The sequence below is a fragment of the Sceloporus occidentalis genome, unplaced genomic scaffold (genome assembly GCF_023333645.1).
Source record: "Sceloporus occidentalis isolate IW3139 unplaced genomic scaffold, rSceOcc1.0.p SCAF_2, whole genome shotgun sequence".
Classification (NCBI taxonomy): Eukaryota; Metazoa; Chordata; class Lepidosauria; order Squamata; family Phrynosomatidae; genus Sceloporus; species Sceloporus occidentalis.
The window spans coordinates 129787333-129804949 of NW_028316982.1; the positions used below are offsets into that span (position 1 = coordinate 129787333).

General features: G+C 40.9%; 1 protein-coding gene across 2 annotated transcripts in view; it reads right to left on the minus strand.

Annotated features, from left to right (window-relative positions):
- FGFRL1 (fibroblast growth factor receptor like 1) overlaps window positions 1–17617 on the minus strand; it is a 238814-nt gene that overhangs the window by 25571 nt on the left and 195626 nt on the right. For both annotated transcript variants that reach the window (XM_089510977.1, XM_089510978.1), the window contains one exon: window positions 2159–2239. In XM_089510977.1, the coding sequence (XP_089367103.1) occupies window positions 2159–2239 (81 nt within the window). The remainder of the gene's footprint in view (window positions 1–2158; window positions 2240–17617) is intronic.

The following is a 17617-nucleotide window of genomic DNA, read 5'->3' on the forward strand; positions in this document are numbered from 1 at the left end:
TACACCATCTCTATTGATTACATAGTAGTAACAAAACCTGGAGATAACTACCAAGCAGGCCACCTAACTAAGGGGCTTGACAGACGGGCAGCTCCGTAACACCCGTCTGTGCCCCGCATCGTTGCCACAGCCACCAAGCGGCATGGCAACGATGCACTGCCAGAAAGAAGCTGCCTAGAACAACTACTTTTTTGGGGCACCAAAAGCGTCAAATGGCGCTGTCATGATGCCACTTCCTGCAAGTGATGTGTGCACGCTGCACAGCGCATGCATCATCATGGCGCCGCCCATGTGGACGGCGGCAAGCCATGATAGTGGCGTCCTTGGGGACTAGGGCTGCTGGGCATGTAAATGCCCAGCCTCATCTAGCCCTAGTTTGCTGGAGGATGCCGCTAATCGTCCATCTGTACCGGGCCTAAATAACAAGAATAAAATATATATTGTGGTATGTTAAAGTGCTTAGGCAGCTATGAGAGACATGATGTAAGAGCTCAGTTCATTTTATAAGGTTAGGCTTGTGGACAGCCAAAAAAAAACCAAAACCATTTAAAAAAGATGCAATGTTAACATGGCATATCACATGACCAGCTTTTAAGTCCCTGTGTGTATGTAACATATAGGCAACATTTTAATGTACACAGCGCTGTACATACAATCTTTTTAATTGGATGGTTCCCTGCCCTCAGGCTTACAATCTAAAAATTTCAGGCAAAGGAAGGTGAAAACTTTTGGAAATACAAGGTTGTGGCTGTTTTTCTAGTTTACAGTAGCATTTTTACATTTCTATATCTGTAACAACAAACCAATCCTTGCTGCTTTTATTTATAACATGACTGGATCTCTTAAAATTGATGTGTTTGTTTAAATCAAATGTTGCTAAGGGAACACTGACAGCAAACACAGACATTAAAGACCACTGAGCATGGCAGGTCAGTGAACTGTTCTGTTTCAAAAACATGCCCTTGGGACAACTACAGCATACTCAGGTTGGTTTTTGAAGACTGCGAGCAGGATACCTGGTGTGATAGTTCTCAGACATGTGCAAAGCCAGCTGCAGTAAATCCATTTGGCAATACTGTTTCCCAGTTCTGAGCAGCAGGTATTGACTGCACGTGACTTTAATCAGCTCTTTGGGAAAAGTAAATGACCTGGAGACACTCACACCTATGTGCTTTCCTCCTTATTGTCCTGGTCATAGGCGTGTTCCAGACGGGCAAAAAGTATGTACTAGGTACGTACTAGGGTTAGGAAAGGGCGTCCTTTCCGGATGCCCTAACCCTAGTACGTATCAAGTAGGTACAAAATGGTGGCACCCATTCTACCTGGGCGCTGCCTTTGAGACGTCATGACTGCGCCGTCTCCAAACAGAGCAGCGTGGAAGTGACATCCTGGTGCTGTGTGGGGGTGCCTGGGGTGCCCTTTCCGCGGCACCAGAAGGAGGTCCAAAACGGAGCTCCTTCCAGGTTTGTGTTGCTGGCGCAGCCTTTACACAGCTGCGCCAGCAACACAAATGAGAAATGAGCTGAGCGGCCCCTTTCTCTTCATCCCCGCCGCTGTCGGGTGTCCATGAGGCATGAAGCCCCAAGGACACCCCTTTCCAGGCCGCGGGGAAGCAGCCTTTTGCCACTTCCCCGTGGCCTGGAAAGCGGTGGATCGGGGCCTCAGAGGCTGCCGCTGTGGCAGCTGAGGCCCTGATCTGGCAGGGAAAGGGGCAAGAACAGGCCGCCCCAAAAGGGTGGTCTGTAAACCGCCATAGTTAACCTTAAAACTGTTTCAACAGTTCAACAGTTGTGTATATTCCTCCTCCTTTTCATGCATATGGAAATGAAGGTGAACTTGTAGTAACCATTTTAAAATTCAGAAGAATATGGATTTTTTTTGTCTGTGTGTGAAACAAAGTATTAAAAAATCAGTTTGGCATAAAAGACTGAAATATGAAAAAGATGAGATAGTGAATGAACATGATATAACCATCACTTTAAATAGATTCAGTGAAAACATGACAGATGCTTGATTGGCCACTGTCAGAAGAACATTTGACAATGTAAGTAAATAATAAAGTCCAACTAGCTGACTTCACAATTACCTAGAGCTACGTTCTACCTTTTTATTCTCACACATTGGCAAAGCTGATAAAATATTATGCATCTTTGCTTACCCCACAGTTTTCCAGAATGATCTTCTGGTTCACTGTTAGGACCTTCAGCTGCTAAGCTCTCCCTTCCTGAGCTGGCATCATCTGCAATGAAAGAAAGAAAGAAAGAAAGAAAGAAAGAAAGAAAGAAAGAAAGACGGTTTAAAACCATCACAAGGTAGTGTTTGGACAAGAGTGCAGTTCAACACTTTGCTAAGGCTGCGTTGGTGCCTTTGGAATGCACAAGCTCATTCCATTCCAACACAGTAAATATGTTTTGTTGCCTAGCCAGTTTATTTTCTTTCCTGTTTTTTGAGTTTTTCAACTGGCTACTAATATGATGGGACATTAATTAATCCTTCCATTAACAGAGAACCAAGGCCTCTTTGTTTATGTTTATGGGCTGGCATTCCCAAGGAGGAGATGGAACTGTTTTACACTCCTTGCAAATGATGGCATAAATCAAAATTATAGCTGAAAAGGCAACAGAGACTTCTGGGAATCAGTCATGCTGGAGGCAACACTTCACAGCTTTCAGAAAAATCCAGGAAGTGATAATGTATTTCATTTATTCTGAAAATTACACAGCACCTTACTACAAATTCTTGCTTATTTATACCAAGGAAGGGGCAAAATAAAACTGTTTGGGCAGGGTGTGACAAGGAGGAAAGAGGAGGGGGTAAGGATGAATGTAATACATTACCTGAACAGATACTAGGGTTGAAAGAAATGTGCTCTAACCACAACATCAGTGTGACGCAGTGACTGGACTAAGACTGGGGAGTCCCTGCTCCTTACTTTTGGAAAACAAACAAACAACCGATGCTCCTTGTAATAAGTGTTTTTATGTTTAGCATCAAGATGTCTTTGCAGTTTTGACAGTTTCATGGCTTTGTTGGAGTATACGTTGTAACATAAAACACTGTGGTAGTTGCTTATCTTCTGGTCTGTACACATGAAGCTGATTGACAGATATTCTTTGCTATAACATTTTTAACTTGATTGGAAGTTGAACAGGATGCACCTCCATCAACATCATCAGTATTTTTTATGTTTCAAAGCTATCTTGACACTCTGGCAAAATGTATTACAGTCAGCCCTCTTTATCCACTGATTTTTTAATCCATGGCTTAAAAATATTCCAAAATAAGTATAAATTCCCAATGATTTTTCATTTTATACAAGGGACACCATTTTATTATGTTATTGTATTTAATAGGACATCAGCATCCATGGATTTTGTTATCCACGGGGGGTCCTGGAACCAAATCCCAGCAGATAACAAGGGCCCACTGTATTCCAAAATTTATAACATGGAAAGGTCACTCTACCCAACAATAACCAAACACTTTTATTTGCAGTAATCGAAGAAGAAATACAATCATTTTCAATATTTCTCATTTATCATTACATATTCTGTCTGAACGCTCATTCACACTGATTGTGTAAACGACTCTCTTTTTGCGAGAGGTATTTCTTCTTTGAGAACATAATAATAATAATAATAATAATAATAATAATAATAATAATAATATAACCCGCCTCTCCCTGTGTTGGATCAAGACGGGTAACAGCATATAAAAAAGAGAAAACAATAAAATCAAAAGAACAGAAATGGTAGATAAAAGTACACTAGACTCCAGATTCCCACTCGCTCCTCCCCCTCTAAAATTAACGTTAAAAGCAATTCCTAAACAATGGGCAATAAGATCAGTCAAGAACAAATTAGTCCGAAGAGAACAATTTAGGCAAGTGAAGAGTGAAAGTAGGGGATCAATTTGGGAAGGCCCACCAGAAGAGATTCGTTTTTATTCCCTTCTTAAAAGCCTTCAAAGATGTTAGTTAGCGGATCTCATCCGGCAGATTGCTCCAGATTTTTGGAACGGCAGTAGAAAACGTCCTCTGGGAAGTAGTTACCAGTCTAGTTCTCTCTGATTGTAGTAGTGCAGGAAGCATTATATGGGAGGAGGCGTTCCCTTAGGTAAGCTGGACCTAGGCCACGTAGGGCTTTATAGGTAATAACCAACACCTTATACTGTGCCCAGAAGCTAACAGGCAGCCAGTGTAGGGATTTTAGAATGGGTGTGATAGAATCAGACTTGGAACTCCCAGTCACCAATCTGGCTGTCATGTTTTGGACTAGTTGCCCCATTTAGAGCACATTGCAGAAATCTGGGAAGCAACAGATATTCTGAGAATCTAATGGCACAACATGGACAATATTATAGTTCAGCACAGCTACAAAGGTGGCATCTGGCTGTATGCATGATAGCAAGAAATATCATATGCTTTCTTTCAGCCACTCAGAGTCATTTAATTGCATGTTCCTACTGCCTGCAGAAGTAGCAAGTGCTGGTTAAATATTTTTTTCTTTTGTTAACTCTTTCTTTCTATTTTAACTGAAGCCTTCTCAGACCCCCTGTAAGGATGTTGCAGCCCCTGGTTTAATTCTATTTTAATGTGCACTTTAAAAAAAACTGTATCCTTTAAAAAATTGTGAGCCACTTTGAGTTTTTATTTGGGGGGCAAAGCAGGTATGGAGAAAAGGCAGGTTGGAACATTGGTAAATCCATTCAGAGTAAACCTGGCAACAGTCAATGGAAGCTTAGCCAAGAAAAGGTTGTGGCTGCTCCCGGGAGCAAGTTTAAATAGGCTGAATGAGGAGTGTGGAATTAGATAGGGAATTGGGTTAGACCAGATAGGGACAGAGCTATGAGTGAGATTTAGAGATTTATTAGACCCTGAGGGGTTTTAACAGCCAAGGTGGCTGAGATACACTGCTGAACAGGGCAGTTGGAAGGGGTCTGAGTACCCACGTTGGCCTAAAAAGAGGTAAAATGAGGGAATTGAATTGGTGTGGCTGGAAAAGTCATAAAGTAGCAACGAAGTTTTAAAGCTCAGAGTTGAGTCAAATGTCTTATGTGAAACTGTAACCTAGAGACCACTTCTAGACTATAGTAACAGATACTGTAAATCGTTGTAACTGTTTAAGCGGATAAACACTGCATCAACTCTGAATATCAACCAGAAGAGAGATACTGTAACCTGCTATCTTGTAAATAAAGTTTTCTTTTGTTTTGGTTCAAAGTGTGGTCGCTTGAGGTATTTTAAGAAACTATACGCCAAACGCTACGAGGGATTAATAATAATTTTGTTGTTCAGAACACTCAAAAGAGTGCCCTGTCTTCCTACAGAGTGGCACAGAGTTAAACGAAAAGTGTGGGGGTCCCTCAAGCAGGGGATCCAAGTTCAAGGGTCTCATTGTGCAATTTGGTGGCAGCTAGGGAGGTAGCCATCACAGTGGGATAAAAAGACCCATTGTGCTGCCATCCAAGAAAAATAGTTGGGTGAGTGAGACTCACGGTCACAAAGTGGGACACAAATGACTATAATAATCCTAATATTAATAATTAATATCTCTTAGATGAAACTGGTTGTTTTGTTGTGGCTGCTTGGCTTCCATCCCACACAGTGCTGAAATTTAATACAAATCCCAGCACAGAATGATTGATAGATCCTCAAAAAGACATTTTGTACATACAGTGGCTCTAACACATGATAGAGCATGTCCTCAACAGAGGCACCAGCCCTATAGAAAAGGATAAATTAATATACACATTAAATATAATAAAAGGGTGTGGGAGGCAATGTTGTGTTGTGGGTAGAGCACTGGATGGAGACATGGAAGATCTGGCTTAGAATCATAGAATCAAAGAGTCATGGAGTTGAAAGAAACCATAAGGCCTATCCAGTTCAATCCCCTGCCATGCAGGAACTCTCAATCAAAGCATCCCCAACAGATGCCATCCAGCCTCTGTTTAAAGACCCCCGCTCAGCTCCAAAGCTTTCAGGAGAATCAAGGCCCATTTCTGCTCCCAGCCTAACTTACTTCACATGACTCGTTTGAAAATAAGCTGTTAGGAAGAAAGGCCTTTGAAAGCATTAACTGCTAACACACTAAATATACATTTGCACTGTCTTGCTGAGTGTAAATAATTCAAAAGATGCTCTGCTTCCCAGTGTACAGCAGCAAAGGTTCACCTGCCACTCTCCTTAAAACTGGGAACTGCTTGCAGATTTACCACTCCCAGTTACCCCATATCATACGTAAAATCAGACAGATATATTTGAAATCATTCAGGATGCATGTGGAACTATTTATTACAGGAAGTCAGTAGCAAAATTGACCCATAAAAATGAGACTGAAATTGAAAAATGTTTAAAAAGTTTAGATCCAAGCCCTGAAATCACCCAGGGATCTCTCTAGAGGCTCCCAGGACTTCCCTGCAGATTTTTAACAGAGGTTTTGTCAATTAGAAGTTAATCCTACACAACCTGGTACACTGTGACGGGCCTCCTCTCCTTTGTCTCCAGCCTCATGTTACAGTACGTCCACCAGCGCACAGGCCCCTCCTGCTCCCAACTCCACTCATGCACACCAACTAATTGGCATTCTCAGCAGCACTTGACAGGCTGCCAAGCCTTTCATGTGAACCAAATTGCTGTGAATGCGCCAGATCCTTTGAAGGTGCATCTCTTCTCGTTATCCAGCCAAATCCTCAAACTGTAGACCTCCATATAAGACTTAGGAAAACCCTTTCCCCACCCCCCGTAACAAAAGTTTGAGAGGGAGTGGCTAATTTTTTTTTAAGGAAACAACATAACTGTACCAGACAGCAGGGCTTGCAAAAAAATTACTGAAAGAGAAAAACCTATCAGCCTAGAACAAGAAAAATATACATTTTAACAGATGCACAGTGTGTGTGTGATGATGGGCCTTGCTTTTTTAGTCACCACCAATAAATAAGATGTTGCCAATTCTACAAAGTACTCTGGATTTTCCGGGTCTCCCTTTACATCCCAGTACAGGTTGATTTATAAAATAACTAGCAAGGCTGTAGTGAGACAATACTGATTTAAATCAGCAGGAAAAAAGACAAATTTAAGTTTTCATTTTGTAAATCATTTCTTTATATGGATATGAAGAAATGGTCATAATAAGTAGTTGCTGCAACAATTAAAATAAACTGGGTTGTAGTTCATAGGGAAACATTACAATAATCATTTAGAAACAAGGAGGTGGTGTCAATATTATTAAAGGTGTTCTCAGTGCATATACATTACAACAAAGTCATTTATTTGAAATGCCTAGCACTTACCAGATTTAAAGACTAGACAGGATGATATTTCTCCATGAAACACAGTTTCCATTGCTATTCTGCCAGCAGAATCATAAATATTCATAATTCAAGCAGTGAACACATGGCAGAGCTCAGTAGTTGAGAGGGCATAATATTGAAATAAAAATTACCCAAATGGTTTCAGTGGGTCATCCTGGTAAAAGAGAGAACTGTCTCTCCTAGATACCAGCACCTGAGTGTAGTAGGAAACGTACAATACGAAAATGTATCCTCTTTTGTATTGTATTTGTAACATTTGACCTTCAGGGTAAAGTATTTCGTTCCACTGCTCATTCTTTAAGAATAATTAACACTGTCTTCAAACTAGGTTGCAATCCCATATCCACACATCTGGAAGTCAAGTGTACTTACAAGTAAATCAGTTACAAGGATTCCATTGTCAATGTCAATAAGGCGGGATACAGACCGCTCCTTTGGGGCGGCCTGCAGGCGCCGCTATCCCTGCCGGATCGGGGCCTGAGCAGCCACAGTGGCAGCCCCAGAGGCCCTGATCCACCACTTGTCCAGGCCTCCCCCCGGCCTGGAAAGGAGTGTCCTTGGACACCCCAGGGAGCCGCTGTCAGGAGAGAAAGGGGCCGCTTGGCTCCTTTTCTGCCCCCGGCTTCGTTCCCGCAACCATTTGGTGGCTGCGAGAATGAGGTGCTCCCCAGGAATGAGCTCTGTTTCGGAGCTACTTCCGGTGCCACAAATAGGGCGCCCTATGCCCCTGTAGCGGCGTGAGCACGTCACGCCCATGCTGCACTATTTGGATGCAGCACGGCCGTCACATCAAAATGGCTGTGCCCATCTGTACAGGGCGCTGCCATTTTGATGTACGGAATATGTGCTAGGATTAGAGAGCGTCTGTAAAGGATGCCCCGAGGCAAACCTAGTACGTATTCCTTACGTGCTAAAGGGCCCGTCTGTCGAGGGCCTAAGAGATCAGATAGGCACCCAGTAAAAGAGAAGAACTCTGTGGATTCATAGGAGATTATTATACATGGCCAGTTCCATTTCAGTCCCACCATTATCCTGCTATTACACCGTTATTGTTTAATAATAGGACATTAACGATGCAATGATCGATCCTTTCACACAATTGCACAATAATGCGATGTTAGCATTTCAACAATGAAAAATTAGCGATTTTACCTTCCACACCTCAGCAATTTTAAGTGTTGGTCTCCTGAGATGCATATATAAATATATATATATAATTGATGTGGGTATGATTGAATATCTACATGAGTGTGTGTATATTATGTGTTTATATCATGGAGATGTGTGGATGTATAAATAGATAATATTAAAATAATTAAATAATTAAATATTTAAGTATATATCTGCAGAGGAATATAGACATACATTACAATTATCAACTATTAAAATAGCAATTATGTAGTATTAAACCTGCACCAATTAATCAACTTTTAAAAATAGGACTGAAAGATAGATAGCAAGAGAGCTCACATGTATGTCGGGTACAACTCCAAATTGACCCACAGGAATTAAATGAGCAGCAGACCGCTGGTGACAAAAAAAATATTGCAATAGCACTGATAAATCATCATTGAATTTTGCACCAGCAGTAATAACACTCCATTTATACTGTCAGCAGGCTGTTAATGAAAACAAAGTGTTAATACAAACTTACAGAATTATCACATGTTGTTAACGGGATAGGTACGGGATCAATGTGACATTATGTGATAATCTTTCATGCAATTGCACGAATATGACAGGAAAAGAGGTGGGTAAGAAAATAATAATAATAATAATAATAATAATAATTTATTACCATCTCTTTCACTAGTTATACTGCTCTGAACTTTGGAGTTTCATTTAATTATCATGGTTATTGGCCAGTGTTTGGTTTATCCTCCTTTAGCTGATCCTGCTGTCATAGATGAGATGCCTATACTGATCCAAGAACTTGAAAAATACCAGATAGAGCAGAACAATCAAACTGAAGTGTGACAGGGAAGTGAAGCTTTTTTTTCCATATCAGTTGTGACCAATTTTGAATTTGCAGTCACGTGTGCTGAATTTATTGTTTACTAATATTCCCCTTAATTTAGATGCTGTGGTGTTCTATTTGGATGTTTGTATTGATGCCCACAATGTTTTTCCTAAGCTTGTATTTTCCAGCTTTCCTCTCCATTGACGCCCCCTTATCGTGGGGGAGAGGCTTGCGTACCCTAATGGAATTGTGAGCTATGCTGGCGGTGGTATAATAGCCACCGGCAGGGCCTCTCATGCCAGACAGGTAACAACCGAAGGGTCTGACCAAGAGCGCCAAAGGGTAGGATGGGCTCTTAAGACGGATCTCTTCCAGCAGGCCTTCCCTACCTAGTTCTACTCCCCATTTACTGTGACTTATGTCACTCTGTCCACCAATTCTTCTCTTAAATTTAATGAGAAGAATTAAATTAAAATTAATTAAAATAAAATCCTTGCCTCAAGAAGAAGAGCCCTCCCTCCATGACATCACCATCAGACCTGGGAGGAAATTAAAAAGAGAGGCCCAACTTCCATCAGGCCTAACTGTGAATGTACTCACTTCGCTCTATTTAATTTTATTGTATTTTATTTATTTATTGTATTTTATTTTATTATCTTTATTTTTACTGTTGTAACCCGCCTGGATTCCTTGTGATTGGGCGGGCTATAAATAAATTATCATCATCATCATCATCATCATCATCATCATCATCATCATTATTATTATTATTATGGCAACCATCCTAGGAAAAGGAAAACTCTAATCCCAAACCTGTGCAGATGGTGCTCATCTAACCCTGTAAGGTCAACCATCTAAGAGAAGGAAACTCTAATCAAACCTACGACCCGAGGACCTCGCTGCCACCGTCCATGCTTGTTAAGGCCTCAGCAGTCGAACCTCTGGTTTAAAGGGTGAGGCCAGTTCTGTGCACGCTGCTCTCCACCAGAAAAATCCATTGCAAAGGCTCAAAGGATACTTTTCAGCTTTACTTGCAGCTTTCTTCTATGTCACTATTCTCCACAAGGAAGAGTTAACCAAATTGCAACAAATGTTCCACTATGCTGACCTTTGGAACTTGCCAGGAAAAAAAAAAGAGAAAAAGCTTATTTTTAAAAGTTAATTTCTAGTCGTCCTGCTTCTGAATTGCATCAATTTACTGTAATGCACACATCCTTTGGTACTGGACTGTGTCCCTAGGTTATGTCAACCATGAAAGACAGATTTAGCAGAAACTCAGATATCATGGAAAGGCAAGCCAGAGATTCTTTTGAGCCTGCCAGGAACCCCTTTAATTTTAGTTCAAAAGTAGGAACTAGGTTACCCATGTCCTCATTCATGGCAGGCAAGGAAGAGATGACTAGAAAAGGAAGGTCACATCCTGCACCAACTCTCTAATATTGGGATCTTCCAATTAAAAGAGTATCCACCAAGACAAAGAAATCAATCCTTCAATGCCTTAAGAAGATCGTGGAAGTGGCTGAAACAGCCCAGATATCTTCCAGGAGCACAGTAGTGTCCAGAGCAGCAGAGTTGGCTGGCTGTTCTGGGAACAGAGTGGACAGTGATATCCTCTGGCAGGAACAGGCTGGATTTGTAGGCTAGGACAACACATTCAGAATCCATCTGATGATTTTGACCTACTGGTGACCTCCTGGCTTGGATGAAATGAATAAGCAGAGAGGCTATATTCACATGTGACTGTGCATGGAACTCAGAGAAACACACTGTAGTAGAAGCCCTTGTAGGCCCTCTGTACAAACTTCCTCCCCCCCCCCCCACACACACACAGAGCATCTCATCCATCAGTGACAGGCAGTTTGCTGGTTACTCCAAATAATAGAAAAAACTGTCATGTTTGTGTATAATGTTTGGTTCTGAGAAAATATGAAGATGTTCATTTACAGACTGTTGCTGAGCAGAGATCAAAATAGTTTGTGCTTGACTTTCTGAGCCGGCAGTGAACAATTTGGTTTAAGCCAGGAACAGATTCTAATCAGGACTCTAAACAATAGCTCAGTTTATTCAGTTAAAAACATAACCCCTGCATGTCTCTGTGGTCCAGGGAGAAGTTCCCACTTGCAATGTGGCAAGAAGGCCAATCCCTGCACGGACTCACTAGGGCAGGTTTGGGAGCTTTTGATGTCAGGGGCCCTGAAAGCCCCATTTCACAGATGAACCAGCTTTGCATAAATAAACAAAGCGACCTTTGAACTGAAGCCTGAGACCTGAGCACACTTCAAAGACAGTGGAGGGGGTGAATGGGGAATGAAGCGATCAGTGCGCATCATTAACGCAGCTGTTGGCTCAAAGCACAACTCTTTGGAAGAACAAGGGGTGTGAATGAATAGACAGGGTGGGCAGCGAGTGAGACGAGAGGGAAAGTGATGTAATCTGGTCAGGCCTGAAAAATTATAATGAGATTTTCTCTTAGGGATACATGAAAGCTCTAGCACAAGTCCACTTTAGAGATCCATTACCAAGCTCCAAAGCAAGCCCCAAGTCCACTTTGCTTCCTGTTGCCATCTTAGGAAAACAATTTTGAATCTACTTCTTTATGGTCAACATGCATTAGATATTCATTAGGTCAGCTCTACAGAATCCTGGGAGGCAAATTCAGAATGGGCCTGAATCACAGAGAATGTGGATCTCTTCTCTCTTTAATTAGATCCTCACAGATAATCTATGGGAATATATACAAGTATGTAAGTTTGAAATGTTATCTTCCCTTCCAGTTGGTCTACACAAATCGAAGACAAACCACATCAATTTTCTTTTTAAAATGCTGCTATTTTAAAAATTCATTGCAGCAAGAGTAAATCACTAGAACAGAGGGCCTGTGGCCTCCCTGATTTAGTCTGTCAATCTGGCCATCTTCCTCTCTTTCTACTGCTCTCTACTTTTCCCAGCATCCTTGCCTTTTCTAATGAACCATGCCTTCTCATAATGTGGCCAAAGCACGACAGTTACAATTTAGTCATCTTGGCTTCCCAGATCTTTTCTAGAACCCATGTGTTTCTCTTCTTCACCATCCACACTATCCTCAGCACTCTACTGGCATGACATCTCAAATGAGTTGATTCAGCTTTCAGCTTTCTTCACTCTGCAGCTCTTCACTGTCCAGCCACAATCCATACATGGTGATGGGGAATACAATGACTTGGACGATCCTTACTTTAGAGTTCAGAGTTATTTCTTTGCACTTTAGGAACTTGTCTAGTTCTTTCATAGCTGCCCTTCTCATTGCTACAACAAATACCAGGAGAAAATCATACAAAATTAATGCTGTTCTATTGTTCTATTATTTGGGAACAGAGTTTCCAAATGTCAAGCAGTGAGTTTTCTGACTTGGGAATGAATAATTGCAAACACTGTTTTCATCCCTAGGACAAATTAATCTGCGCATGGCAATGAGCCCTGATACTTAAGCCCTATATGACCATTTGGATGGGTGGGTTGCAAAGTTGTTATGTGGTGGCAACAGTTTCCCCTTGAGGACAAAGAAATTATCCAGTTTGGGGAGTATCTGAAAAATTTCTCTCTTTTTTTATGCCTTACAGATTATTCTTGTGAAGCAGACATGGGTTACAGAGGAATGCTTAAAACTGTGCCCTATGCTAAAAGGCCTGAAAATTGAAAGGCTGAGATTGCCTCACAGGAAGCTGCCTTCTAGCAAGCCAAATCTTTGACTCACTGTTGACAGGTAGTTGCAATCCAGGGTTTCATTACCTGGGAGTTGTCAGGGACTGAACCTCCTAGGACATGTGTGCTAAGTTACAGTTCTTTCTTACTTATGTGCAAATACCTTCAGAAAAGTCACTGTGTTAGCAATACGGCAAATAAAACAAATAGACAAATATCCAGGAAAACGAATCAAGCACGAATTACATACCCCTTGAAAGTATGGCCTTTATTGTCACTGCAAAAAACTACTACTAAAGATGTTGATGCCTGTAATAACATGTCCTGTGGCTGATTTTAAGTTTTTCTGAGCAGGAAAGCCTGCACGAACTCTTGCTTCTATAAATGTGGAAAGCTGTGGGAGACAATTTTACCTACAAAGAGGAAAATAATAATCTCCTCCTCCTATTGAACCAAACCAAGTTGATAATTTGACCCTATCCCACTAATACAGATAACAGTTGCAAACATACTTAGCAAAAAGGTTTGTGATAGGCTGATACAAATGACACAAACAAGTCTTTTCAATACTATGTTTCAAATGAAGTGGTATATCATGGAAACATTTCTAATAATGCCACCTGTTTTCATTAATAATATTAAATTTCCTGCTTCTGGGATATCCATCTGTTTGACTAAACATAGTTTTTTGACTTGTCTTTTAAGAGCTGTGGACTACTACTATCTATTATTATGCTTTAACTGCTGAAGTTGTTTAAAATGGATAAGGCATCTGTGTCCAAAAACAGCAATTTGCAAGCCATAATCTCATACCAGTCTGATTAATGTGATACCCGAGATGTGTTTTCTTTTGAGACATAGGAGACTGGGTGGCTGAAAGTGCCAGAAATGCTGAAGGGTTAGGCTGAGGGCACAGGGATGTTAGCACCATTTTAAAAAGACACTGAACATAAGCTACTGGTAAGTTCTCTTGAAGAGGCCCTGTTGCTGTGATGGATTAATTTCATTTGGGCTTGTGTAAGAAAACTTCCCAATAATATATGATCACTATGTGCTTCATTCTAAAGTGGTATTATACAGTACTGACCATTGGTTACTAGATTAATTTTGAACATAACCCTAGGACTGACATCTATTATCTGGCAATTTAATGTGGGGTAGTGGTTTGAGCATTGGACTATGACTAGGGTTTGATTCCTGGCTCAGCCATGAAACTCACTAGGTTTGTGGTAGCGAACCTATGGCACTCGCCTGTTCCTCCTCACCCTGCCAACATCCCAGGCCTTCAGCTGTTTCCGTGGAAGTCCTGCCCCCAGAAGTCCCGACCCCAGAAGTCTCACCCCCAGAAGGCAGAAGTCCCACTCCATCGGTAACACCCTGTGCAGGAACACCTTTGAGTTTGGGCATTCAGTCCCTAAAAAGCTTGCCATCATTGCACTAGGTGATCTAGGGCAAGCCACTTGCTCTCAGCCTTTGAGGAAGGCAAGGGCAAAAGCCCTCTGGACAAATTTTGCCTTAGGGATGCCATAAGTCAGAAACAACCTGAAATGACTTGAAGGCACACAACAGCAGTCTTTCACACGAAGAACTGCTGCTCTGGTGAATTATCTGTTCTGCAGTTCATATGGGTTATTATTTGACTCTCAATATTGCTTCTAGTCTGAAGGAAAGTGGGGAAGGGATACTCAGACTGTGCTTCGAGTTCAAATTTTCTTGCGTTTACGATACAACTCACTTCTGAACAGGAACACACATGATATGTTGATAGCAAAGAAAAAGAACACAAATTCTTCTTGAAGAGAATTTCACATATAGCCACATTATTATTGAAGGGTGGCCCTTTAAAAAGTACCCCATCTTTTAAAATATCAGTAAACAGAAATTTATGGGAACATCATACATAGTATCTTAACAAGCTTCAAAATGCAACCACAGATGCCAAAGTAGTTGTTTGAAGCCAAAGTATCCTACTGTTATTCTGCTGACATATTTTTCCTCAGTGGTGGAAATGTAAGCTTTAAAGACTATATTGCAAAAGCAATAACTGAAAGAAGCATCTTGCAGGCACATGGGTCATTCAGGCAATGTTATCAGAGAGCCAGCACTAGCTGTAGGTTCCTGCTGTGGGTGCAGCCAATGGCAAACTCATGTTTAAAGTCACAGAATGCGTGAAATGTGCCTGGGTTATCCATTTTATCTAGATTCTTTTCAAATCAGTTATAAGCATTATAATGAAGGGTACCTTGGCATGTCAAATTTGATGGAAAGGGAAAGGAAGAGTCTGGAAGAGTTTTGCCTGGGGTTCTTGATGGCCCCATTCCAACTGTTCCACTGAAAATACAGTGAACACAATACAAATGTTACAAATGAAATTTTGAACCAACTGGGTTGTATGAATGCATTAGATGCATGTAGTTATGCCCAGGGCTGCATCTGCACTGCAACAGTAATGAAGTTTGTCATGACTTTAACTGCCATGGTTCAATGTTATGGAATTCTGGGATTTGTAGTTTTGTAGGATATTTAGCCTTCCTGTCAGAGAGCTCAGGTGGCACAACAAACTACAAACCAAAGGATCCCATAGCATTGAGCCATGACAGTTAAAATGGTGTCAAAATGCGTTATTGCTTCAGGGTAGATACAACCCAGCTCAGGTTAAAACATATCAATGATAGAGTTACAAGCTTTGTAGATCAGGAGATTGCTGTGAATGTAGTAGATCTTGATTTAATTAAGGTCCCCCATGATATATTTGCAGGTGGGATTGTCTACAGTTAGGTGGATTTGTACTTAGTACACAGAATGAATCCAGAGACTGCTCACTAATGGTTGCTCTTCATCCAGGACAGAAATGACTTAGAGGGGGGTGTCTTGGGGTTCTGTTCTGAGGCTGGTATTATTTACCATCTTCATGAATAACATAGATGATTATGTATAAAGCATGCTTATAAAATTTTCAGATGACACCACGTTGGACAGGGGGGATACCCTAGGGGACAAGAGCACAATTCAAAATGACTTTGATAGACTGGAGAGCTTGACAAAAATTAGTAAATGAATTTCAGCAGGGATAAATCTAAGGTAATACATCTATGCAAGAAAAATGAAAGCCACAAATACCATATAGGGTGGCTTGAAGGTAATACATGTGAAAAATTTTTAGAAGTGTTAGTAGACCACAAAGTAAACATGAGTCAACATGAGTGTGATGCAATAGCCTGTACTCTTGCTGATGCAGCCCAGATTTGCACTGGCTTTTTTGGTGTCAAGATTGAAGGAAGTAGTGCCACTGTATTCTGCTTTGGTCAAATCTCAGCAGAAATAGTGTGTCTATCTTAGTTCAAGAAGGATATTGACAAACTGGAATATGTCCAGAGAATGAACAAGATGATCAAAGGTCTGGAAACCAAGCCTTATGAAGAATGACGTAGAGAGCTGGGTATGTTTAGCTTGGAGAAGAGAAGACTGAGGTGACATGATAACTGTCTTTAAATATCTGAAGGGATGCCATGTAAAATATGGAGCAAGCTTGTTTTCTGCTGCTTCAGAGGCTAGAACACAAACTAATGGATTCAAATAGAAAGAAAAAAGATTCCCCCTAAAGTTTTTTACTATAAGAATTGTTCAATAGTGGAATGGATAGCCTTGGAGAGTGGTAAGCTCTCATCTTTGAGGGTTTAAAGAAGGCTTAATTAGAAGACATAGTTCTGGAAAATGATGTATGGTAATTTTACTTTGGATGGCGTGCTTTAGTAGTGTATTCCTGCATGGCAGGTGGTTGGACAAGATGGCCTTTATAGTTTATAATTAGCAATAGCAAGTACATTTCTATACCACTTACCAATGTATTAAGTGGTTTACAAAGTGTAAGCTAATTGCCCCAACAAGCCAGGTACTCATTATAGCGACCTACAGAAAGATGAAAGGCTGAGTTGACCTGGAGCTCCTGGCTGTTATTGAACTTTAAACCTTGTGGTTTGTGAATGACTGACTGGCTGCAGTACAGGAATTTAACCACTATGTCACCAGGGCTTCATATTATAGTTCTATGATTCTATCTCTTTCTAGCCATCAGCTACTTCATCCTTCAATTTACTTACACACACACCCACACACACACACAATAAATAATGAATGAAAATTTTCTCAATCCTCATCCTTGTCTTTTAGCCTGACCTTGAGTTTTTTTTATTGGACAGGCAGCAACATTACATTGGTCAAGAATGCATATATCTCTGATGGACACAAATACAACAATATGGAAGGTGGGATGCGCAAGCAAGGGAACAGTCAGTCCTAATAAGGGTTGATACAGGGACTGGATTAGGAGAAGGCAGCAGATGTTGCCCTCTGCTGGTACTAAGTCCTAATTGCATGTACATATAGCTAAAGGCTAAGTGTCACTTTGATATGATGTACTGTTGTCATTTGTTGTTGTGTGCATTTTAGTCGTTTCCGACTTATGGCGACCCTAAGGTGACCCTATCATGGGATTTTCTTGGCAAGATTTGTTCAGAGGAGTTTGACTTTGCCTTCAAAACACTGTTCGCTGTTTGCATAACTCAGAGATTTAGTATCTGCACAGTAAAAATAAATTTCCCTTTCCCTTTTAAATGAAATATTAATCCACAAATACAGTATGTCTACACCTAATTGATTGAG